The 25,096-nt window shown below is 43.0% G+C and overlaps 1 protein-coding gene across 1 annotated transcript; it reads left to right on the top strand.

Annotated features, from left to right (window-relative positions):
• Positions 1 to 292: 292 nt before the first annotated feature.
• LOC308485998 (uncharacterized protein) lies at positions 293 to 6,164 on the top strand (the record flags this gene model as incomplete). Its single annotated transcript, XM_081022223.1, has 2 exons — positions 293 to 959; positions 4,340 to 6,164. The coding sequence occupies 2 exons, from the start codon at positions 293 to 295 to the stop codon at positions 4,912 to 4,914; spliced, it is 1,242 nt and encodes a 413-aa protein (XP_080878349.1). The 3' UTR covers positions 4,915 to 6,164.
• Between the last annotated feature and the right edge of the window lie 18,932 nt (positions 6,165 to 25,096).

Below are 25,096 nucleotides of genomic sequence, written 5' to 3'. Positions count from 1 at the left end.
AGTTGGTATTGCAGCCTCCTCTCCTTAAGTGGACAGGTCGTTATAGAGCCACCTGCTGGTGGATCTGTTTGTTGCACCATTGCATATTGTTTTTCTGTGGAATTTTGACTTTCTTACAGGTTATTAAGGAGTTTTATTTAGAATTGATTAATTTGTTCCTTGTTCTACTGAAGTTAATTGACTCAAGTGTTTTCTTGAGTTCTTGGTTTTCAAGTGCTATTGGTTTAGGCCTTTTTTACTCGTTAACAGTTTGGAATTTTCTACTTTTATTTTCTTATTTTGCCTAGCAGGTATGGCTCCAAAGAGGGACTCAGCCCGCCCTGGTCCATCTTCCACTGCAAAACGGCCTATTAGAGGCCCATCTCAGGCGTTGCGCTCACCTGTTACAAGACAACCAGAGGGGCGAGTGCAGTCTTGGATGTCCAGCATGGCCGGCGATCCTGCGGCCTTATCTCGCTTCGCGGCTAATCTGGATGGTTTTCTACAGCAGTGTTCCAGTCAGCCGTCCACGTCTGCAGCACCGCTTCATCCTGTGGGAACATCATCACTGGTCTTGTCGTCATCTGACGAGGATGAAAGTGGGGGATTGTTGCCTGTGGTGGGGGGAACTGACCCCCAGTTAACCCAGCCCCAATACATACCTGCAGCTCGTGGCCATGCACGGAAGTCTCATCCTTCCCGGAGAGCTTCGGGGAGGGGGGCCCATTCGGTCCCTTCTTCCCGCCATGGTGGGTTAGTGCTGCCTACTGTTGAGGCAGCATCTGTCCCTGGTCCCTCACGGGTGGTTTCTTCTCCATCGGTCCCAGGTCTCTCACGGCCAGATCATGAGTCGGAATCTTCCGTTGAGGACAGCCTACCAGTTCCGGCCAGGAAGTCTTCGGGCGGGAAGCGTCGCCGCAGGAGATCTTCCCGGAAGCATGCAAAGCGAAGGAGGGATGACTCCTCTACCTCTTATACCGGTACGTCATCTTCTAGTTCTGACGAGGAAACAGGTAACTCGCTGGAACTTTATTGGGGCTTTGGCGAATCCGCATCGGGGCTCCCTAAGTGGGCTTGGGAGCGCCGGTCCAATACGCATCGGGCTAGATATGGTATCGTTCAGGAATGTATGGATGGTGTTTTGGTTCCAGACGTTAAAGTATCCACCAACTCCGCCAGAGACGTTATTCCTGGTTTGCACCTGTCATCAAAGGTGCGCTCTAGGATTTTGGATGGTCGATATGTGGACATGTTTAAATTGGCCCCGCCTTCGGAGGACCAAGAGAAGAGTAGCTCTTCCAAAAAGCGCCAGGGGGTCCCCAACACAGACAGGTCGTTCGAACTTTGGCTAGATTGCTTCCAGGTCTTTGCTGGCGTGGTAATGGCTGCTTATCCTAGGAGATCTCTTCATTTAATGGTTTACTTGTCCATCGTTCGCTCTGCATTCACCAGAGCTGGTGAAAAAGCCGCGATAAAATACGATGAGGCTTTCCGGCGCCGTGCAGCAAAAATTCCTTCTGCTCGCTGGGATCGGAAAGATCTTGACGTCTGGACCACCCACGTGGCCCCCCTGATTGATAAAAAGGCTGCCGAGCAACAGAAGCCTAGGACAGGGGTGTTGAAAACTGGCCGGCGCCTGTTCTGCTGGGATTTCAACAAAGGCTCTTGTAATCGCCTGGGGTGCAAATTCGTCCACGCCTGCGAAAGATGCAATGGCTCGCATCCCACTTCCTCTTGTTTTGCAGGTCGGCGGCCCTTTCGTGGGGGAAAAGGGGGATCTCAGCAACCCCCAAAGCCCACCCCCCCCTCAACCACCACGGGAACTGCAAAATAGCTTGTTGACCTCTTTAGCTTATACACCTGTTCGCCTGGGGGTTTTGCTAACTTGGTTGCAGTCGTACCCCAACAGGGAGGCTGCAGATTATTTGGGTAATGGTTTTTCACGAGGTTTTCGGATTCCGGTAGCCGAGTCTCCTGTGGCACGGAATCCTGCTAACCAAAAGTCAGTTCGTGAGCTACCTCAGGTTGCTCGCAAGAAGATTGCAAAGGAGGTGGCCATGCGACGGATGGCCGGTCCTTTTGTCACCCCTCCTTTTCAAAATTTGCATGTATCCCCATTGGGTATTGTGCCTAAGAAGGCACCGGGGGAATTTCGTTTAATTCATAATTTGTCACACCCCATGGGTACGTCAGTCAATGACGTTATTCCTCCTGAACTCTGCTCAGTGAAGTACGCATCTCTTGATCAGGCGATCAAGTTGATTCGGAGCTTTGGCCATTCTGCGTTATTGGCAAAATGCGATATCGAGTCAGCCTTTCGCCTCTTGCCAATTCATCCAGAAGATTTTTGGTTGCTGGGTTTTCAGTTTGAGGGTAACTATTATTTTGATAAGGCAATGCCGATGGGATGTCCGATTGCTTGCGCCGCTTTTGAATCCTTCAGTACCTTTTTGGAATGGGCTCTCAAATCGAAAACCGGCCTGAGCGGAGTCACTCATTATTTGGATGATTTTTTATTGGCCTCGGCCTCTGATACTGGTGATTGCTCGGTGCTCCTGCAAGCATTCGCTGATCTCACTCAGGAGTTGGGGGTGCCCCTAGCCGCGGACAAGACCGAAGGTCCTTCGACTCGGCTTACTTATCTGGGTATCCTTTTGGATACTGTTGCTCAAACTTCTAGCTTGCCAAGTGGCAAACTGGCAACTTTGAGGAGGGTAATAGAGGAACTACTCCCGTTGAGGAAGGTGTCTCTTCGGCAGCTTCAATCGCTGTTGGGACACTTGAATTTTGCTTGTAGAGTGGTGGCGCCGGGGCGCCCCTTCTGCTCTCGCCTAGCTCGTCTCACCTCAGGGTTGAAAGCCCCGCATCATCGGGTGCGCCTCTCTAGTCAGGTAAAGGTTGATCTTTCCATTTGGTTGGAATTCCTCGAGGAATTCAATGGGGTGTCATTATGGCAAGACACTTTGAACTTGCAGAATGACTTTCAAGTGCAGTCTGATGCTGCTGGTTCCCTTGGCTTTGGACTCTATTGGAAGGGACGTTGGTGTGCAGAACGTTGGCCGAAGGACTGGCAAGGGGGAGAGATTACGCGGGACCTAACTTTTCTCGAGTTTTTTCCCATTGCAGTGGCAGTGCATTTGTGGGTCGAGGAGTTCAGGAACCGTCGTGTCTGCTTCTGGACCGATAATCAGGCTGTGGTGTCAGTGTTGGCCAAACTGTCGTCACGCTCTCCCCGGGTGTCGGCCCTATTGCGGGTTTTTGTGTTGCATTGCCTACGTTATAATATAGTTTTTTCAGCACGTTTTATCCCCGGGGTGTCTAACGAAATTGCTGATGCTCTGTCCCGTTTTCAGATGGAGCGGTTCAGACTACTGGTTCCAGAGGCTCGGATACGTCCGGAATGTTTCCCGGAACATCTCTGGAGCCTTGGCAGCAATTAGTTTTACAGGGAGTAGCGGCATCGGTCTCCCCTTCTACCTTACGTTCATACACAAAAGTGTGGGGTGATTTTGTAACGTTCATGCAGCAATCTGCCTGCGACTTGAAAAGGGCTTCGCCCACATCTTCGCAGGTGTTGAGTTATTTAGCGCATTTATTTCATTTGGGCAGGGCAGCTAAGACGATTAGGATACATGCTGCTGCTATAACATTTTTCTGCAAGGTTTTCTTTGATAAGGATCCTTGTGCGAAGTTCATTGTCCGCAAAGCCTTGGAAGGATGGAGTAGACTTTGTCCTTCCCGCCCAGCAAATCGACTACCCATATCTTTTGATATGTTGTGCGTAATGCGCAGAAAGCTGCGGGTGGTGTGCTGGTCCGGCTATGAGGCTCGCCTGTTTTCGGCCGCCTTTTCGATTGCCTTTTTTGGTGCCCTGAGAGTGGGCAAAATAGTGGTCGAGGTTCATAAGGATGGCCGTACCCGGGGCCTTTTGATGCAGGATGTACAGTTGTCTCCTGTGGAACTTCGAATCACAATAAGGCACTCGAAGACGGATCAGAGGGGTAGGGGTGCCCTCATCCGTCTCCCGGCTACTGGGGAAGCGGGCCCTTGCCCTGTAAAAGATGTCAGGAGGTTCCTGTCTATCCGCACCCCTGGGGATGGCCCACTACTTAGGCATGAGGATGGTTCGCCCCTTTCAAGGCAACAGTTTGCGAAAGTGATGCGTAAAGCAATTGTGGTGGGTGGCGGCATGGCAACTGATTTTGCCCCACACTCGTTCAGGATTGGGGCTGCCACTACGGCAGCACATTGGGGCTTGTCAGCAGCCAGAATAAAGGATTTGGGTCGCTGGAAGTCGGAAGTGTTCAGAGGTTATATCCGTTAATAAGGGCCTTACATTATTTTTGTTTATTTATATTAGGTTTGGCGGCTGTCCGCATATGGATGGTGGGGCACAGCATCATCCATTGGGCTGGTGTCGCAGCACGGCAGTCGCGAATGGGTCCTGGTCTCGGCCTTCCTCGACATATTCGGTTGTCTTGGCTGTCCAGAAGGGGAATGCGCTGGTCGGAGCTCCTGCCTCGGATTAGGAGGCAGTTGCTATGGGAAGAACCCCCGTCGGCCATCGTGGTACAACTGGGCGAGAACGACCTGGTTTCTTTGAACTGTCGTTCACTGCGTGCTGCCATTTTATCGGACCTGGAGACGCTGCGAGCTATGATGCCGGCAGCAAAAATTTTTTGGTCAAGGCTGCTTCAACGGCGCGCCTGGAGGGGCAGTCGTTGCCCGGCCGCCATTGAGAGAGCCAGAAGCCGCATCAACACTGCAGTAACAAAAAAGGTCTTGGAGTTGGACGGAGATGTGATTTTTCATACTGAAATTTCTTCTCGGAGGCCATCCTTATTTCGAGATGATGGCGTGCACCTTTCGGCCTCGGGTAATGAGGCTTGGTTAGGTGCAGTGGTGGTCAAGCTGAGGTCTTGGCTGGGGCTGTGAGTGGTTTGGCGGTGAGCCGTGGGCTCCATGGCGGTTAGGCATTGGTTAAATTGGTGCTTGGAGGGGTAAGGTGCCTATCCCTCCAAATGATGCGAATGGGAATTCCGTTAAAGGAATCCAGGGGCTTGCCATTCTTTCGTCCTTGTCCGTGGTGCCGGGCTTGGGCCGTGCAAGCCCCACCGGAACATGAGGGTGAGAGGTGTTGGACTGAATTCCCAGCCTCATTTCTCCCCAACATTTGTTTCCCACGCTGGCTTCCGGTGGTGCCCGGAAGTTTCAGCTCTGTCCTCGGGGGCAAGGACAGATAGTCATAACCAATGCCTAAGCAACCACTCACATTTCTGTATTTTAATAAAGTTGTGGCCAAAATTATGCCAAAAACCTTAAACAAAAATGAACGTGTGCTGTGTGAATTTTTGGGGGGTGGCACTGCGGAACTCAACACGCAAAGCGTGTTCTCACTAGCAGAGAGCACGTGTTGCGGTTGGGGAGCAGGCCACCATCATGATTAGGCAAATTTGGAGAACCCAAGCCGGTAGGGGGTTAAATTGGGTTGCTGGGGATTTTTCGGTGTTGCTAATTTGGAGGAGGAGTCAGAGTCTATAAATTGAGGAGTTAGACTAGGGGACGTCCTCTTGGCCGTTTTGCATCGGATCACCCGCCCCCCCTCCCTCTTATAGGGTGGTTCTTGGGTTCATTTGACCTTGCTATGCCTGTCATGGGGTCGTTCGCCTTTGAGCGGGGGCCTGGTAGGAATTTTGCCATTTGGCTGATTGGCTGTTGCCATTTGGTTTTTGCCTACTGCGTAGCAAATCGTCACAACTTGTAAGGTTGGCGGTTAGGCATTGGTTAAATTGGTGCTTGGAGGGGTAAGGTGCCTATCCCTCCAAATGATGCAAATGGGAATTCCGTTAAAGGAATCCAGGGGCTTGCCATTCTTTCGTCCTTGTCCGTGGTGCCGGGCTTGGGCCGTGCAAGCCCCACCGGAACATGAGGGTGAGAGGTGTTGGACTGAATTCCCAGCCTCATTTCTCCCCAACATTTGTTTCCCACGCTGGCTTCCGGTGGTGCCCGGAAGTTTCAGCTCTGTCCTCGGGGGCAAGGACAGATAGTCATAACCAATGCCTAAGCAACCACTCACATTTCTGTATTTTAATAAAGTTGTGGCCAAAATTATGCCAAAAACCTTAAACAAAAATGAACGTGTGCTGTGTGAATTTTTGGGGGGTGGCACTGCGGAACTCAACACGCAACTACTGCTTACTGAATCTTATTTGTTTCTGTGGTTTAAATGATGCTTTCCTGACATATGGTTGTGCTTTACTATTGTGCTATTTGCTGCATTGCATGCCACACTGGAGAAAGGGCACGATATTAAAACATTAAAAGAAATACTAGAAACAAAGAATGTTGCCAGCATCTGTTTTCGGATCATTGACACTCGCAGGTGTGTTTTGCTGTTCATTCTCTGCAGCTGAGTCCTATGTATGCCTACTCAGAAGTAAGTTCCACTGTGTTTAATCAGACTTACTATCCTCTATGTTGGACTGCAGTCTTAAGCTACAAATTACAACTTATTACTAAACTGAAAACTATGGAGAGACCTGGTCTGAATAGAGATATTGGATTCTTGTCTCATCTCATTACATATGCTAAAGCAATTTTTGGTCATCTGCATACTATCCCTTGCTTTTTCCTGAAGGACTAATTGCAGTCGTTAAAAGTCATCAACAGGTTTATCTTACCCATTGAGTCAATCACCCATCTCCCACTACCCTTCTGAGAAAAACCCCACTCCACCCTCCCACTATATATATGGGTCTGGTGACTTCTGCTTCAGTGTATCTGAAGAAGTGTGCATGCACACAAAAGCTTATACCAGAACAAACTTAGTTGGTCTATAAGGTGCTACTGGAAGGGACGTGGGGGGCACTGTGGTCTAAACCACTGGGCCTCTTGGACTTGCCGATCAGAAGGTCGGTGGTTCGAATCCCCGCAACGGCGTGAGTTCCCGTTGTTCGGTCCCTGCTCCTGCCAACCTAGTAGTTCGAAAGCACGTCAAAGTGCAAGTAGATAAATAGGTACCGCTCCGGCAGGAAGGTAAACGGCATTTCCGTGCGCTGCTCTGGTTAGCCAGAAGCGGCTTAGTCGTGCTGGCCACATGACCCGGAAGCTGTACGTCGGCTCACTCGGCCAATAAAGCGAGATGAGCACCGCAACCCCAGAGTCGTCTACGACTGGACCAAACTGTCAAAGGTCCCTTTAACTTTACCTTTAAGGTGCTACTGGACAATTTGGTTATATATATATATATATATATATATATATATATATATATTCAACTGCGTCAGACCAACCTGAATCTACCTACCTGAATCTTATGCACACTTAGCTATAACTAAGTCCCTATGGGTACCAAGACAAAAGTTTGGATGAGTATTTATTTATTAAATTTGTGGACTGCCAAAGTTCTCAGGACAGTTCACAACATAAAAATACAAAATAAAGCCACAAAGTGCACAATAAAAACAAGAACAAAACAAATCCAATAATCCCAATTTCAGAATAATAGATAGTTTATGTGATCCATCATCTTTGCTATTGTTCCATATTTCTAAGTAGTTCTTGAAGGTAGATACATTATGGTGCATAAAATAAAGCACGAGCTATAAGACACAAAAGGGATAAGCAACTTGGAAAAACAACAACAGAACAGCAACAATAATGCACCCATAAATTCTGGTAAGAAAACACAAGTAGAAAAGATGTTCAGTGTTGCTGTGTCTCCATAGTTTACTGTATTTCAAATGCAAAAGAACAAAAACAAAAAACAGAAGAACTGCCTTCTTTCTAATGGCATGATCATAAAGTTTTAATTAGCTAAGTTTCAAAAACATGACAATCACATTGACGAAAATCAACCACAGTTTTGATTAACAAGCCTGCAAAAGATTACTTGGTAGCAATCAGGATGAATCTCAGTGCTTATGCCCAGAGCTTTCTCATGTCATATAAACACAAACAAATGGTGCAGTTATTGTCCTTGATTGCAAGAGCACTTTTATACAGACAACCCAAAGAAGCTGACATTTATCAGCAACACTGTTATATAAGAAGCCATTGCTAAATTCCTGTTTTCTTTGCATTTTACTACTTTGTCAATGAAGAGGAAGAAAAAGAAGAGAGTGTCATTTATGTGCAGGATACCTTACAGAGTACAAGAGACCAGGTCCCTGCCCCAAGGATCTTACAATCTGAAATTCAGCATGGGGAAACAACAGTGGAAGGGGAAGCAAGGGTGGAGAAAGAAAGAATGAGCTATTATTTCCATTACAAGTACTTGGCTTTGTTGGCATGTTTAAATCATGTTTGCTATGATACTCTGAGGATGGATCGAGGACACAATTTGCTAGGGGCTGGCTTTCACACAAACAATTATCAATACAAGACTTCAGCATCAAGTGTTTTGTTGCTGTCGTCGTTGGAAGTGCCATAGCAGGGATCATTTTGTTTGTAACTTAAGGGTTACAATGCCCTTTTAAAATATGTTGGGGAGTGGGGTTATCAGGTTGTCTTTGTTTTTATTCTTTCTGGACATCTGTGGCCTCATCTTAAATTATCATACCACTTTAAACAAACTAGCTAAGGGTTCAGAGAGCTGTTGGAACCCCCTATCCCCCTCATAGAGCTACAATTCCCAGAGTTCCCTGGAAAGAGAGATTGGTTTAACAATCAATCAATCTGGCAACCAACCAGAGGTGAAACCCGGCAGCGCAATGAGGGGAAAGAGCTGCCGCGGCTGCATTTGAGCGGCTAAACCCCGCCCCTGAGCTTCCCTCCGATTGGAAGACCGACCAGGGAGCGTGGCGCAGCAGCAATGACGGCAAGAAGGGGCCGGAACGCCCCCTGCGAAGCGCGGGAATGGCTCCAGATCACAACCCCTCCCCTCCGGGAGGAGTAGAGGCTTTCCTAACAACTTTCAGCATCCTTAAGAAACTACTTCCCAGGATTCTTTGGAGGAAACCATGACTGCTTAAAGTGGTATGATACTGCTTTATTTTTTATTTTGTTTTGTTTTATAACTTTTTTATTTTTCAAGATTGTAAAGAAATTAAAACAAAAATAAACTTAAAAAACCATAAGAACCCTTGGTTCTTTTGTATTATTTTTATTTATGCATGTCAACAACAAAAAACCCTTTATCTCTGATTACTTCCTTATTTAAACATTATCCATAACAAGTATTCTTTTTAAAAAACAAACAAACCTGCTAATGTATTGACTTCCTTACATTGCTTTTATATATATATAATAAACATTTCCTATTCTTTTTTATATTTGTTGTCATCTTGATTTCTGAGTTTTCCAGTTAATTTAGCCATCTCCTCATATTCCATTAACTTTGTTTGCCATTCTTCTTTAGTTGGGACTTATTTCCAGTGCTGTGCAACCAGTATTCATGCGGCCTTTGTTGAGTCCACAATGTGGCTGCTTCCCATGCTAATGTTTCCCAGAGTTGAAGATGCAGTTTATTTAATACTCATCAAAGTGATTCTTCATGAGAAAGGAGAGGCATGGTTATTAATGGTGATGACTGGTGTGGAGTGCATATTAAGAGGCAACGCTTCATTTGCACATACTGTATATGCATTATAGCACTTAGCAGATAGATGTCTGTGAACATATGATTTGTGTAAATAAATGCATAATTCTCCCATATTCCTCTCAATGTACATAGACTCAGTCCTTTCAGTTATCCGTTGCATATATACTAATAGCAAGCTCATTATCCAAGCATGGATCCTTATTAAGCCAAAACAGCACCATCAAAGCCCAAGAGGAAAGAATCAACTTGGAAGTATCCTAAAGTGTGCTAAATGAGTGGATGAGCCCAATGAATACTGAACATGCTCAGAGGATGTGGAAAGCTGGCCGAGTCTTGTGGGGCTGGAAGCAGAAAGCTAGGAGGAGAGGGAGCATGGAAAGTCAGATGAATAAGAAGAAGACATGGCTGAAACCCTGAATAGATGCTCTCACCATCTCTGCAACATTTTGTTGCAGGTCCCACTTGTGTAAATGAATAAATAACTTTCTGGAGGCAACTAAGTTCCATGTATGAATTTGAGCTCTTGCACCAGTAAGAATATTGGGCAATAAATTATTTTGGGCAATAAATTATTTTCTCTGTGAATGAATCATTTGGTTTTTATAATATTTCCCCCAGACAAAAGTAGAAAAGGACCAAGGTCTTTCTATAAATGATGGCTCCATATATGGATGCCATAGAAACATGGGCTATATTACTTCTTAATGATACGTATACTATTTATGGACACTTCTTCCATTATCTGCTCAGAGCAAGGAATGTCATTTGACATGTGCATCTGAGCCTCGGCTGTGCACCAAATGAAAAAGGGAAAATGAGAGAGGATGCACGTCTTTAAAACCCCTCTTGTGTTCTTCCAGTGTAATTTAGAACAGTCACATCTGTCAAAGCAAAGACACAAGTTTGCAGAGAGCTCATTTCCCCTGCGGCAAAGCATTCCTGTATATAATTAAGCACATTCATTACAGTTTTAAATGACTTGAAGTACTAATATGAAAACATAATAAAACTAATATATTTTATACGTGATATTTAAGGGTAGGATTATGTGGGTTTTTACATAGCATGGGGTGTTGCTGAGAAAAAACACATAAATGAGACTTTCAGCGAAATGACTCCAGTCTATTTTACATTGCAGTCTTAGCTCAGGAATTATTGCTAAGGGGACCGTGGTGGATTAGTTGATTCACAAAGCCTTGATCATTAGGAGTTGTTTCAGATTACTTCATTTCTAATACTGAAATGAAGCACTGAATATATTCAGAGGTTTTGTTTTTCAGCCATAATCTAAGAGTCTATAATCAGACATGACTGAATAAGTACACCAATCAAGGACAAAGTAAAAAATTGGAATGTGGATATTTTCACTCCTTCTCATTGATAATCAATGCCTACTGATGCCACGTTCTGGACTCAGTGAAATGGTGGGAGCTGGGGAACAACCAAGGGGAGAAGGCTCAGAGCCCAGGAAGTGGGCATGGGATAATGATGAGTGGTGAGAGGGAAAAGAGGGGGAAGACTGGGAAGAGGAGGTATTGGAAGCCGAAGAGAGAACAGGGCTTAGTGAGCTGGGAGATTGTTGGTAGAGAGAAGTCCAGAATCAGAGGCAGAAGCTGAAGCTGAAGCTGAAGCTGAAGCAGGAGAGTGGGTGAGCAAAGTCAAGAGGTAGATATGAGTTTGGCTGGTGAAGAGTCATAGGTGTCTCCCCCTCCTGCTGCAAGTTCCCCTCCCCGCTTTCCTCCCAGAGCCAGCAACATCATGAAAAGGACAGAGGAGAGGTTGGCTTCACATAGGCACAGTCTCCAATTGCTTGGGGAAAGCCCTGGAGAGGAGGGGACTTAGCTTTGAGGAAGCAGGGACTTTCAGTCTTGGCAACTGATTTGCATGGAGGAAGACCACTGGGAATGAGCTGCTGTGCTCATTAGGCCTGACAATCAACCAAGTCTGAGGAGATCATGTTTTAGCTAATGAATAGTTTACTCCAACTTTGAACTGTGTGATTTCTGACCAGCATGCTCCTGTGATAACCATCCAGTGGTGGCTGGTGCCCATTAGTAACAGTTAAGACACAAGGCAAACCAACAATAGGTGGAGCCAGAGTGATGACAGGCAGAGCCAACTAATTCTACTTATCTCCCCTTTCTCTTCCTTGCTTTGTTTTGCTAGGGCAGGACTGTTCGTATATCTTCCTTTGTATACATGGATCAGGGTCTATTGAGGATCTTGTACACGGTATTTTATATTGCCCATTGTATGATTCATTGTATGGTTTGGAGCTAAATTTATCTCCAATTTTCAGATCACCTTAGGTCAACAAGATGATTTGAAAATTGAATGGTTGTTGGCAGATGTTGATAAGTTCATCAACTATAGAGTGGCACTATTTTCACTAGCAGCAAGATAGATAAGTGCAACCTTTCTGGATGGTGCAAGCACAAAACCATAGGGATGCTGACTAGAAGGAAAGTTCCTAAATTTTGGACAGTGTAGATCTGTCCTGGTCTGGTGCATGAAATGTCTTTTGTTTTGTAGCTGTGTGATTTGTGCTCATACTGTATTGTCATGGCCATGGACTATAAACAATAACATTTATTGATAATTTGTAGCAAACTTTGTTGAAGAATATGCACAACAGAAGTTTTATTATCCATGCTGCTCTGTGTGCATGCTAGTCTTCTATCACAAAAGTTGTAAGGTTCTAACATATTTCCAGCCATTTTCTTTCTGGGCCATCATCCAACAACCCCTTCAATAAATGGTTAAAGGGCTTCAGGAACTGACCCATGGCTTTAAATCTTCTCTTCCTTTGATTCTGTTAATCCAGCAATCTTTTTCTTTGGGGAAAACAACATTTGTACTGCATTTTAACAGTGTTGAATGCCATTCAAGACAGGGAGCTGCAGACAATCACTCCCCCCCCCCCCATATTGAAGAAGTCTAGCTTTGTTTGTCTTGCGGTTCTGAAGAATTCACTTAGAAACTGGCTAACCATTTGGGAAGGGCTACTCAATGGAAACACTCAACATCTCGACACATGTTTGCTTTCAAATTTGTCTCTCTTAGGACTAACACAACTGCAAATGATAGAAAAGGAATAGCTTAATTATAACCTAGCCAAAATAAATAAATAATTGCATCCCCCCCAAACACTATCATTATATTTACTTTCTTCCTTATTCTTTTTTATTTTAAGCCATTTGCAGATGTTTATGGGGGTAGAATGAACAACAGAAGGAGCAACGACAATGTGGTTCCATGTTTTGCCTCTAACCTATAGACAGCTACAAAATTTATAGAGAGTAGGGATAAGGGATAAATTCACAGCTTTACCTATAGACAGCTACATTCTGAACCAAACTGCGTACCAAAACACAACCACTCTTTGAAATTCACAGGGTAAAATGTGCATATATTAGTGAAAACAACAGAACAATGCATTTTAGGATTTGGCAAACTGCCTGTTTCCCCATACCCAGTTCATAATCTGAGGTCTTTCCATAGGTCGCACAACCAAGAGAGACTATGAAAGTTATGTGTGAGTGAGTCCCTAGTATTCGAAGGGACCACGTGGGTCATCTAGCTCAACCCCCTGCAATGCAGTAATCATTTGCCCAACGTGGGGCTTGAACCCTCAACCCTGAAATTAAGAGTCTCATGCTGTACCAACTGAGCTATCCATGAGCTATCCATGGTTGTTTCAGTAATGGTACCCCTTTATGGAATGTTCTCCCTAAGCAGATTTACTTGGTGCCCAATTGAAATACATTTTGATGCCAGGCAAAACCCAGTTTCTTTATCCAGCTTTCCAAAATATGACACTGCTACCCCACTGTTTTAAACAGCTGGTTTTATTATGTACCTGCCCTGCTGTTTCAGTATTGACCTCGTACTTTTCCACTGTTTTGCCATTTTGAACTCCTGCCTTGGATGTTTTTAAAAAGAAAAGACAGAATAAATGTATTTGGAATAAATGATAATGAAATCAATACATATTCTCTCTACAGCAAAGCTCCACATCTGTTAGACCCAGGTTCCCTTCCTCCTGTTCTATAGATGTCTTATTGAGGCAGGGCTGCAAAGATGCCCTTTCATCAATTCCTTGCTATACCTTCATCATCACTTTTTAAGTCCCCTTCTGCCTTGTCAAAAGGAAAGTCTGTCTCGTTCATTTCCTTTTGCAGGAGCATATTATAACCAAAATAGCCACTAAAAATAAACAAGTGGGCCTTAACTCCCTAGCATAACGATCACCAATTAAAGTTTGCCCTCTCCAATTAAATTGCCACCAACTAATTACTCAACTAAAGCTTTCACTGATTCGTCTACAGATTAATCTGATTAGAAGTTGAATCTTCCTAATACACATATTGCCTGCTAGGGTTCAATGAAATGAAAATAAGACCTGTTCATTTCCTATTTTCTCTCTTTCATCAAGTAACAAAAGTATATTTAGGACCATCCATCGAATGCCCCTTTGTTTATGGTTCAGTTCTGCTTGTATAAAATTTTAGGAGAGATCTAATTGATGTAATGAATATCATTTCCAGCTGCAGCAGGCCACATTTCTATGACTTTGCATTTTCTGTGTCATGAAGCATATCTAGCTGAAAAAATAATGGGTTGTTTCAAGGAATGATTAGTTAGTAAGGGTAAAGAGACAGAAGTTAAAGACCATCAGATCCAGCAAAAACCCAAGGGAAATTTAAGGTGGGTGTGTTTGTGTTAAAGTGGTTCACTGCTGGAAAGGGGCCATTCATTTTGCAATAGGAACAGCTCTCAATTGTGTAACTTTGTGTTTCATATGCATTTGAACAGAAGAGAGCGCCAGTGTGTCGGTGGTGATTAGAGTTAGACTAGGACCATAAAGGGCAGGGTTAAAATCCCCACTAAACCATGAAGTCCTGTAAAATCACCACCTCCCAGCCTAACCTACCTCACAGGACTGTTGTGAAGATAAAATGGGAAGTGGAGAGAGCCATGTAGACCTTCTGGGAGAAAAGAGGAGTGAATGTATATAAGAATAAATAAATAATAACGGCACTCCCAGCTTGTGAAAAAACAAAGCACATGAAAACATGCTGCTTGCATATTCATTATTTGGAAAAATGCATAGATAAATCAATTTATCTATGGAAGCACCCCTTTGCCATTCTGTGCAGATTAGAATTTCTAACACTTGATTTACAAGTGTGCAAGTCGAGCACAGATGAAGGCTGATTCAACACAGCAGGTAGTTTAGGACCTGATGCTGCTTGTGTAAGGAAGTTTTCCAAACCTATGTGATGTCATCTTCATGCCAAGCCATATTATTTTACTATTAAATCCAGATTTGCGCTTTCCATTGACAATCCAGTCAAAGAATACGGTGGAGCAGTAAATCAGGATTAAATGTGTGTGGAATATGGGATGGATTTTTCACAAGGATGTCATATGAGAGCTGTGATAAACTTGCATGCATAAAGAGCACTAAACCCACAGTAAACTGCTCTGAGGAAGCCCCTGGAGGAATGCTGTTTACTCACTCTTACCAGGCTGGCTGATCTACATTCTCACCTCAAAACTTTAGAGGGAGGCACACTGCATCCCTCTAAACTCCTAGCAATCTTTTATTCCCCCCCCCCTGCCTTTCTGTCTATTCCAGTACTGCAGCCCCCCGCCCCCCGCATAAACAGTTAATCCAAGAAACTTCTCTCAGTAAAAATGTTCAAGGCAAACACCAAGTTGTTTCCTATTTGCTCTCAATCAGAAAACATCAACCATCCATCTCATGCATCAGCCAGCAATCTCCTCATTATATTGTTATGGCTCCATAGCAATAACAATATAATAATAAACCACTGGTAGCCAACATGGTAGCTTTTGATGTTGCTGTAGCCCCCATCATCCCTGATCATCAGCCATAGTGGCCGGGGCTGATAGGAGGTCTAGTACAACAATACCTGGAGGGCCACAGGTTCTCCCTCCCTACCAATTATTTACTAAAAATAATACAATAAAACAAATAAAAAAATTCTAAAGAAAACAAAATCTCTTTTCCCAGCACTGGTGACAACTGATGGTTGGCCTCTGAAGATGATCTCAGGCTCTAAAGACATATGGATAGGCTCACATGAAGAAAGGTAAATGTACAGGCACCCTAGTGCCAATCCCTAAACATCTTTAAAGGAAACATTGGTACTTTGAACTGGGCTCAAACATGCCTGAACAGAAACCTTGGAGCACCTGATGCTCTGCTAACTGAAATATGCCACTCTATCCAATTTCCTGTAACCTGTTGCTTCAAATTCCAGACAAATACCTGTCCTGCTCCAACTCTTAAGGCCGTGAGCCTGACATCTGACTGGTCAATTTATAAATCCTGATATCAATCTTGTTTTGCATGTTGATTTCTGATTATATCCATAGATTATAGCCTTTACTTTCAACACTGCTTTTCTCTGTGACTCTAATAGGGCTGTAAGTCATTGGTAGAACAGCTGCTTTGCAGTAGTTCCCAGGTTCAAACCTTGGCATCTCCAGGTAGGGCTGGGAGCAAACTCTGATATCCTGGAGAGCCCCTGCCAGTCAGTATCAACCATACTGAGCAATAGTCTGACTCGGTGTAACACAGAGTCCCATGTTCCTTCGTTTCTAGTGTTGGTTCTAACATGGATTCCTGGGGATGAGCACTTTGCCACCCCTGCAGAGGTTTCTCTACCCGTTGATCTGTTGTGGATTTCATGGTGATAAATGCCACCTTCCATCTTCAACCACTGAAATATTTCAGCGTGTTGTTTCCATTTCCATCCTCATGGCAACCCATAAACAGTAATAAAAATGAGGCAATTTAAAGGAACTCCATGCCTAATTGCTCTGCATTTCTTGATGTAATGGCCTTGCCTAAAGAAGTGGGTGGAGAAGGAGAAGAAGGATGAGAGCAGGACACTGGTTTTCATTGCTGTTTTATGCGGCTGGGAAGTATTTGCCTGGAAGGGTTATATACATCTGCAACTTTAGGTACATCACTTCCTTCTATTCCCCCCAAGACTCAAATATGTCTGACTCAAAATAGCTTTAATCAAGTCCTTGGCTCCAATTAAAGCTAACTTGCAAAGGACTATTTTATTCCTTTCACAGTAAGTGTTACGTCTGCACAGAAAAAACCCAGGATTAACAGCTGCTGTTATTTCTTAACTGTGGAAATGCTACATAAATCCTCCGAGTTTGTAAAGTTCCTGTGAAGACCTCAAAATTTAAGGAATAAAGATCTGGATTTGACGTCTAGTGTTTAAGCCCAGTCATTCTTTATTATAATGAGAATAGCAGTATTCTCATACCTTCCTGTGACTTATCCTAATTTTATTGGTGGTCTGGTTTACTGTCTATGCAGTAGGGTCACATCTGGTCAAATGTGTAGTTGATCGGGCCAGACCTTCTGCTCCCAAGTATGTATTGAAAAATTTGGTTACTTTTTGTCTAATCAATAGATGCTGGAAAGAAATGTAAAATTAAACACCATATATTCATATCCTTGTAGCTGGTTCTTTGTCTTGGGTTTTCGGGCTACATCATGACACATAAAAACATGATATCTTGAAAGGAAAAAAACTATTTCCATTTAATATCCCTCATCAACTACTGTCAGAGTTAAACAGTTCACAATCAGCTTTGTTTAGTTTATTGCACAGACTGCATTAATGGATTCAATGGACATGGAGAATTAAAAAAAATGTTTATCTTCAAATCATGGTTAAAAATATATTAAAATATGCATTTATAGTATATTGTTTCACAAGAATTTTCCTTGATTTTGTTCGTACCAAATGTTGCTGAAGGGTGGCTCCTAATTTTTATGGCAAAATGTCACACATATTAACATTCTTATATGAATATTGTAGATCTCAGATACATTTCTGACATACACAAGTGAATCCTAGCAATCGCTTCTATGTGACTATTGACATTCAGTGGTATTACCCAGGTGCCAGTGTGGATTCGTAGTTCAGCATCACAGCTTAGCCATGAAGGGAGTGGGTTTGGTGAATGGTTCAAGCATTATATATAGTAGATTGCTACAGGTTCACTTTCTCAGAAACCATCCAGTAATACCTGTAGTGATTCCAAAACACTTGGGGGGGGGGGGATCTGATGAAAGGGAAACACAAAACAGTAGATAGGGGTGGAAAAGCAGTGGGCCTCAAGGCTGATGTTTTGGCTATACTTGTTTAAAGCCAGTGGCTAAGGTTATATAATATGCCTGAAGCATTATGTTTTCTCTATTAAGTTATGTGTTTTAAAAGATTCCAAAAAAACATGAAATGTCATTGACTGCCATTTGCAGGCCTAATATTAATGCTGCCTTATAACTCCTTCCAAAATCTTGCATCCAAAATAATCAGGTTTTATTAACAATGAAAGCTGATTTCATGATCAAAGATAATTTAGTCACTGAGAGTAGCTTTTGGTGCAACGGTTCAGACTACCTAGAAGTAAAAATATTGTCCCTGCTTAGGAAAAATTACGGTACTGAGACCAATAGGGGGTTAATTTTCAATCTGCCCTTTTGGTATGAGCTCATTTCTATATAGCCATTAGCTATTAGAAAATATATTGCATAATAAAGTAATCATACCTAGTTTTTATTAAAAGGCACCCATTCCATAGACTCCAGCCATTACAATTTACCAGGGGCAGGCCCTATATTCTTACACTTGCTCATGGTAAATATCCATTCCTCTTTTATTTTTTTTATTTTTTAAAATAATATTTATTGATTTTCCAACCATTTGAACACAATAAAGCAGAAAAAACAAAAAAGGAAAAGAAAAAGCAAAGAGAAAAAAGAGAAAAGACATAAGATTAACAAAATAGACACAAACCATTTAAAACACAAAAACAATTTCAATATCTTAACTTTCATTCCCTTATTTCCACGACCTCCTCACGCCTCCCTTTCTGTATTCCACTTCTATTAATTGTTTCAGCAATTCCTTTCCATCTTCCTCTGTTTTCTATCCTATAATTATCTTAACATATTCTAATCTTATTTTTCCCTTTAATACTCTATTAGTCTATTTATACTTAATTCCTTATAGCATTTCTACTAAAGCCATATAACTTCATTCCAACATTTTTCTAACATTCATTATTTTTACAATATTTCTATAAATAGTCTTAAACTTTTTCCAGTCTTCTTCCACCGACTCTTCTCCCTGGTCTCGGATTTCTGCCAGTCATTTCCGCCAATTCCATATAGTCCATCAACTTCATCTGCCATTCTTCCCGAATAGATAAATCTTGTGTCTTCCAGTACTTCACAATGAGTATTCTTTCTGCTATTGTTGCATACGTGAAGAGAGTTCTATCCTTCTTTAACACTAATTGGCCGACCATGCCCAGGAGAAAGGCCTCTGGTTTCTTCAAAAGAGTATATTTAAATACCTTTTTCATTTCGTTATGAATCATCTCCCAGAGTGTCTTAATCCTTGGGCATGTCCACCAAAGGTGAACTCTAATCCTCAAATTCGTCTGTTTTTCCTTAAATTCAGTCATAGCGAGCGTCAATTTATGTTCATCAAATTGCCTCTGTAGGGCTGGGGCTCTCTTTCTCTTTCTCTCCATTTGTGTTTCTGTACCTTCAACAGCAACAGCTTTTTCCTTAACTTCCTCCACAGCTTGCCATATCAAAATAGGTTCTTGTATCAATTTCTGGGTGGTTTCTGTATTGGTATTGTCCATACTCCCTGCATTCAAGTCAACCTCAACAATTGAAGCATCCACCTTCGCATTTATCATGTCCATTTTCCTGTGAAGCTGATCCAATGAGTCATTTATCTTATATAATGCCGCCACCAAAGCCTCTTCTGTCGACATTCCTCTTAGTTTCAAATATACTAGTACAGAGACAGCAACAAAAAGAACAGGAGGGCTTAATAATAGACCCCTCCTGGATTGTTACCAAGTCCTCCCAGACCTTAATGTTTTATCAACAGTTGTCTGGTCTGTTTTTCCTCTTCCATTTACCATAACATTTGAAAGATTCAAGGTCAGTCCCAGAGTCTCACGGTTTTTAACTTGCAGCTGGAAATTCCCCTAGTCCAACTCTTGTAAATCAACCAGTTTCAAAGGCTTCCACTAGGGGGGAAAGTCAATAGTATCCTCTTTTAAACAATCCAAAGTTAGTTTCAAATTAGTTTCAATTTTCAGTTACTTTTACTCCTTTTTAAAGCAGCCGGAAACAGTAGAAACAATGTATTTCTCTTATTTAGCTAGCTGTCAATGAACGTTCTAAGCGCTGTCAATGAACATTCCAAAGAAAACCCGTCAGTCTTACTGGCAGCCCGTTTCCAGGGTCAGAGCGGCGGTGTTTTAAGCCTCTTCACTCTCTCCCGCAGGCATACTCAATCTGCAACTTCCCCCTCTCTACTCCTGCCTCCAAGAGGGGGTTTAATGTTCTTTACCGTTGGAAATTTGATCTTTTACAAAAGACCTTCCAGGACTCCAGCTTGCAACTTCGTTGCCTCAGTCTATTTACAAAAAGGGAAGGCGGACTTCCTGTTTTGAACCTCCCCGTTACGATACCAAATTAAACTTTTAGAAATCCAATTCTTCCGTTTCAGCTCTACTCATGGGTAATTACTTTAAAGTCAAATTGTCCACAGGAAAAGGTCAGCGCTCTCCGGCAACAGCTATGCGGCTTCGCTCCGTGGAAGAAGCAGACGATTCGATGCACCGTGCCGCTCACCCCACGTCGCTCCGGAGCCCCAAAAACCGGGGTTCCCCGCGAGTGGGGGAGGCGCAAAAGGTGCCCGCCGAATCCCACGTTCACAGGCTTCTCCCGCCTGTGATTTTAACGGGTCTCCGCCTTCGCCGTGGCGGCCAGACCCAGATTTCCACGGAGCAGATTCCTCCCGGTCAGAGGAATTTTGCCATTATCGGAGGCGCCTCCCCCGGAAATCCCAATATCCATTCCTCTTTTACCCCTTTACTGTATTGCCTTATTAGAAGTTGCTTAGCAAAACTTACTGGAGTTGTTACATATTTCAGGATTTAGCCCAAGGCTGCTCAATGTGTGAGGAGACTTTGCAATGAGTCTGTCCTAATCCGAAGAAGCAGCAGGAATCAGAAATACTTCAATAGCTGCATTTATTTGCAAACAACAGATCAACAACTCAGCATAGGCGCAAAGTCTTGTTACATATGGTAGTGAAGACTAAGGTTCCAACTAGTTCCCACAGAACTATGGAGGGAAGCACACCCAGGGAGGAGAGATTCTATCAAAGATCAAGCATGTCTCCTAAAGAGACAGTCCACAGTCACTACAAAGGCTAGGCTTAGCCCTCTATCCTGCAATTAGCTGTTAAATATGAGGAAGTCATACATTAGGGCATGCTCATTTGCTCTCTTCCTTTCTAGCCCACATCCAGCCATTCACTTGCTCTCTTGCCAGACAGCCAAGCCCCCAAAAGTCAATTTCAGTTCAAAGAACTAACTTCTTTCCAAAAATGGGGAAAAAAGGAAATAGGGGAAAAAATACATTAAAATAGATAAATCCATTTAGTATCAAATATATATGAACTATTGATGGAATATTATAAAACAGAACAAATGAAAAAGAAAACCCATCAGGATCACTTAGGCACAAGACTTAGGTCATCCTATAAAGTTTATAATTATAAACCCTGGTGTCTGGGAAAACATCTGGAAATACAGTATTAATTTCTCATATTGAATTAATTTAAGAAAGGGTTGTTATAAAATTATGATGGTACATAACTCCTTAAAGATTACATAGAACTACAGACAGCTATAATCGTCAGTGCTGGAAATGCAAAAGAGAAACAGGAACCTGACTCCATTTATGGTTGGATTGGCCCCATGCTAAGATTTTTGTGTGTGTCTAATATTAACAAGACTTTCAAATGAGTTACTGGAACAGAAATACCTCTTGACCTTCTAATACTTTACTGACATATAAAAGCAATAAATAACAGTCACTGAAAATTGTTGTGCTTTGTGATAGCTAGAACTAGAATACGTCAAAGTTCTGAGGGATCATGAGACTCCTACAATTGCAGAAAGAGAAACCAGGGCAGGAAGAATCATAATCTTTTAAACGGCAGGACACACCTTCAGTTAAGGTTGCCATATTCGGAAGATCAAAAAAGAGGACAGGTGGGGTGTGAGCGGGCAATCGGTGGCGGCAGCAGGCAACTGGCGGTGGCAGGCAGTGGCAGAGGAAGGGGGTGCAGTAGAGGCAGCCTGGGATGCTCGCTGTGGGTCGCCCTCCTGTGATGCTCACCGCTTGCCGTGGGCAGCACCCCCTGAGACGCTCACTGTAGGTGGCCAGCCCCACCCCCAGGTATACAGCATGTGCCAGAGCAGCTAGCTCCGCCTTTGGTGGCAGGGCAAGCGGGCAATCAGCAGTGGCTGGAGATTGGTAGCCATGGGTGAGTGGGGAGCAGGCCAGTGGCAATCTTGGAGAGGGGGGTTGGGTTAGGCTTCACCCCTGGGGGCCACCATTTTGCACCCAGACTACTTGTCCACTCAGTACTTGTCTCAGGCCTTGGCCGTGCCTGCCTCCCTGGGAGCCTCCTGCTCCTCTTCCGGCAAGTGGCTCCATGGCAGCGGTGGGGCCTGCAGGGGCTCCAGCCAAGCCTGGACCCGGAGGCCACTAAGGGGAGGAGGAGGAGGAGGGAGGCCTGGCGTGGCTCTTAACTGAGCAAGGGGGAGACGTGGGACCCACTCAGCCGGCCAGCCAGCCAGCTGCCCACCTGCCTGGCTGACAGACAGACTGCTCACCTGCTCCCTCAGCATGCACAAAAGAAAGAAAACCTGGATATTCTTCAAAATTTAAAAAATCTGCCCCAATGGTGATTTCACCTTTAGAATCTCAGGGAAATCCAGACGTATGGCAACCCTAACTTCAATGTGTAGCTTTTTGTCATATGCCAAAGATGTAACTCTTCACTATAGCCTTTCACGTATGTTTTTCAGACCCACTCTATTCTTCTGCGTGTAAATTATATTATATTTAGTATTATTATTATTATTATTATTATTATTATTATTATTATTATTTCTACCCCGCCCATCTGCCTGTGTTTCCCCAGCCACTCTGGGTGGCTTTCAACAGAACATTAAAAACAGAATAAAACTTCAAACATTAAAAATTTCCCTAAATAAATAAATAAAATATTGCTGGGGGGAAACCCTGGTATCTTATAATTAAGGGTGCGTAAGACATATGATTAATAATAAAAATAATCATCATCATCTGTTCTGGAATTTCCTATGCCCAGGGAAGTTGAGATTATGAAATGCTGACATGCAATTTTTGCTAAATATCTCAGTATCATTTTAACTTTGTTTTATTGGTTATAGTTTACATAGAATAGAAGAAGAAAAAGACCTGGAAGACTAGTAGTGGGATGTACTTGCTGATTTCCATTTCTAAGTATGATAGAGATACTATGTGAAGACAAGATCCAATATTCACTTGCATGAGAGTAAGCCCCTTTGAACTCAGGGAGGCTTATTAAAAAGCCTGAACAGTAAACAGATGTTCCCTTGACCCTAACATACCATAAATCAAGTTTGAACATTGACACCAAATAAGAATGGATTTAATCACAAAATAATTCAATTATTAGTAACACTCTCAGGCTGCATAATGAATCCTTAGATGGGAAATACTTAAAGAAATGCTTTGTGGTGAGGATACTTAGGGGCTGTCACTCTTCTCTATTTTTATCTGCAAAAGTGATTATCGGTACACGTGTTGTAATGTCTCAAATACCCACTGGGTCCTATAGTAAATTCGTATTTCACTTGCTGAAAAATAATTCAGATAGTAGTACTGTCTAGCTAGCAGTTATAGAAGAACAAAGATATTTTTTTAAAAAACCTTCAGTTCAAGCAGAAAGAAATGAACAGCTGTGAGTGAATGTAAATAAAATCTTGGTTTTCTAATGACTCCGTCCCTGGAATCCCACATAGACTCCTTCCCATGCTGAAATTAGGCTCGAAAGAAGGATTCTGTTGTAGCCCAGAGAATAGTTTGTGGTGTGTGTGTTTTGCCTACAGCGCTTTCCCAGGTTTGCAAATGTGCCCACAGGTCTGAAAAAGTGGGTGGTCTCTTCTCTATAAGCTACTTCTGAATACATGGTTTGATAGATTCATATAGCTACTGCCCATGATCTTCCCTATCCAAATAGAGATTCACCAGCTATAATATGTTTCTCTATTCAAACTGGGTCTCATCAGTTCCCCATTTAACGCACAGTCTAGCTACTGTAAAATTATTCTACAACCGTTACCAGCACCACCACTTTCAACCCTAGTTTCTATTTTCATTTGGCAGAAGCACATTGCCACGGGGGGGGGGGGGGACTTAATGAAAACTCAAATTAGTAGATAAATCTGAAGCTTTGCAGTTATGCAGTTTCTTTAAAAAGAAAAGAAAAGGTATGTCTGTATTGGGTTTTTATCAACCCCCAGCCTTGCGTTACACAGTACGTTTTACTGCTGAGTCTGAAGCCTTGGAATGTAATGATATCATCAACTAGGGACTCTGGAGAATTCTGTGGTCTGTCAATCTCTCCAGTTAAACATTTCTCTTCATGCTAGCATTTCTTTATAGCAATATCATTTTCTCCCTCATGCAGGGTATGACAGTTCCCAATTGTTCAGACACATAAATAAAACACCAGATTAGAACAATATAATCACCAGCCCCTTCCATTACACAGACATGGTCTGGGGAAAAAGAGGCCACCATGCCGGGATAAACAAAAGTACATAAATGTCTTTATCCCTTAGCTAGAACAGCCTGGCCTGCATTTTGGGGTGTTGATGTCTGTAAAAATGAAAATATGGACCAGATTCCTCCCACACACCCAAATCCTCACTTTTTGTGGTGGTAGACCTCAAGGCAAACTGGATTCCACTTTGCGTCAAAGAAGGCATACAGAAGGTCAATTTTAATGTCACCCGGAAGCTGCAGTGTCAAGGTGTGTGTGTTGGGTTTGAACTGACAGGACAGAAGACTTACTATTTGCAAGTTTTCTTAGGGAATTATTAGGGCATCTGCAGCCTATCAATATAGGGAGGAAGGGATTGAAGCGCATGCTGGGAAATTTAGGGTTACGCAATTAAAGTCTATTTAAATGCTCTGTTGTGCTACTGAAAGTGATGGGGAAATGCATTCAAAAACACGGGATGAAGAAAAAAAAGATTAGTGAAAAGAGGTATAAACTGCCTGCAAGCAAATAAAGATGAATGATCAGTGTCATATAAGCTCACTGCAAACAAATCAGAATGGACTCTCAATGAAGACAATCTAACCTTTGTGTAAGCTTTATGCAAGCAAATCAGGTTGAATGATTTCTTTGCACAAGGCTTACACAGAGGTTAGATTGTCTTCATTGAGCATGCATTTTGATTTGTTTGGTCCATATTTTGATTTCTACAGACATCTCCACCCCAGCTAGAGGTGTGGGTGTTTTACCTAAGCAGTAATAACTACATTTATGTATTTTTCTTTATCCCCAATTTCTACTTTCATTTGGTAGAAGCACATTACCCCAAAAAGAAAGA

This window comes from Podarcis pityusensis, assembly GCF_964106645.2.
Source record: "Podarcis pityusensis genome assembly, chromosome: 9".
Lineage (NCBI taxonomy): Eukaryota > Metazoa > Chordata > Lepidosauria > Squamata > Lacertidae > Podarcis > Podarcis pityusensis.
Note: the sequence above shows the minus strand (reverse complement) of the source record. Positions and strands in the feature narration are given on the sequence as shown.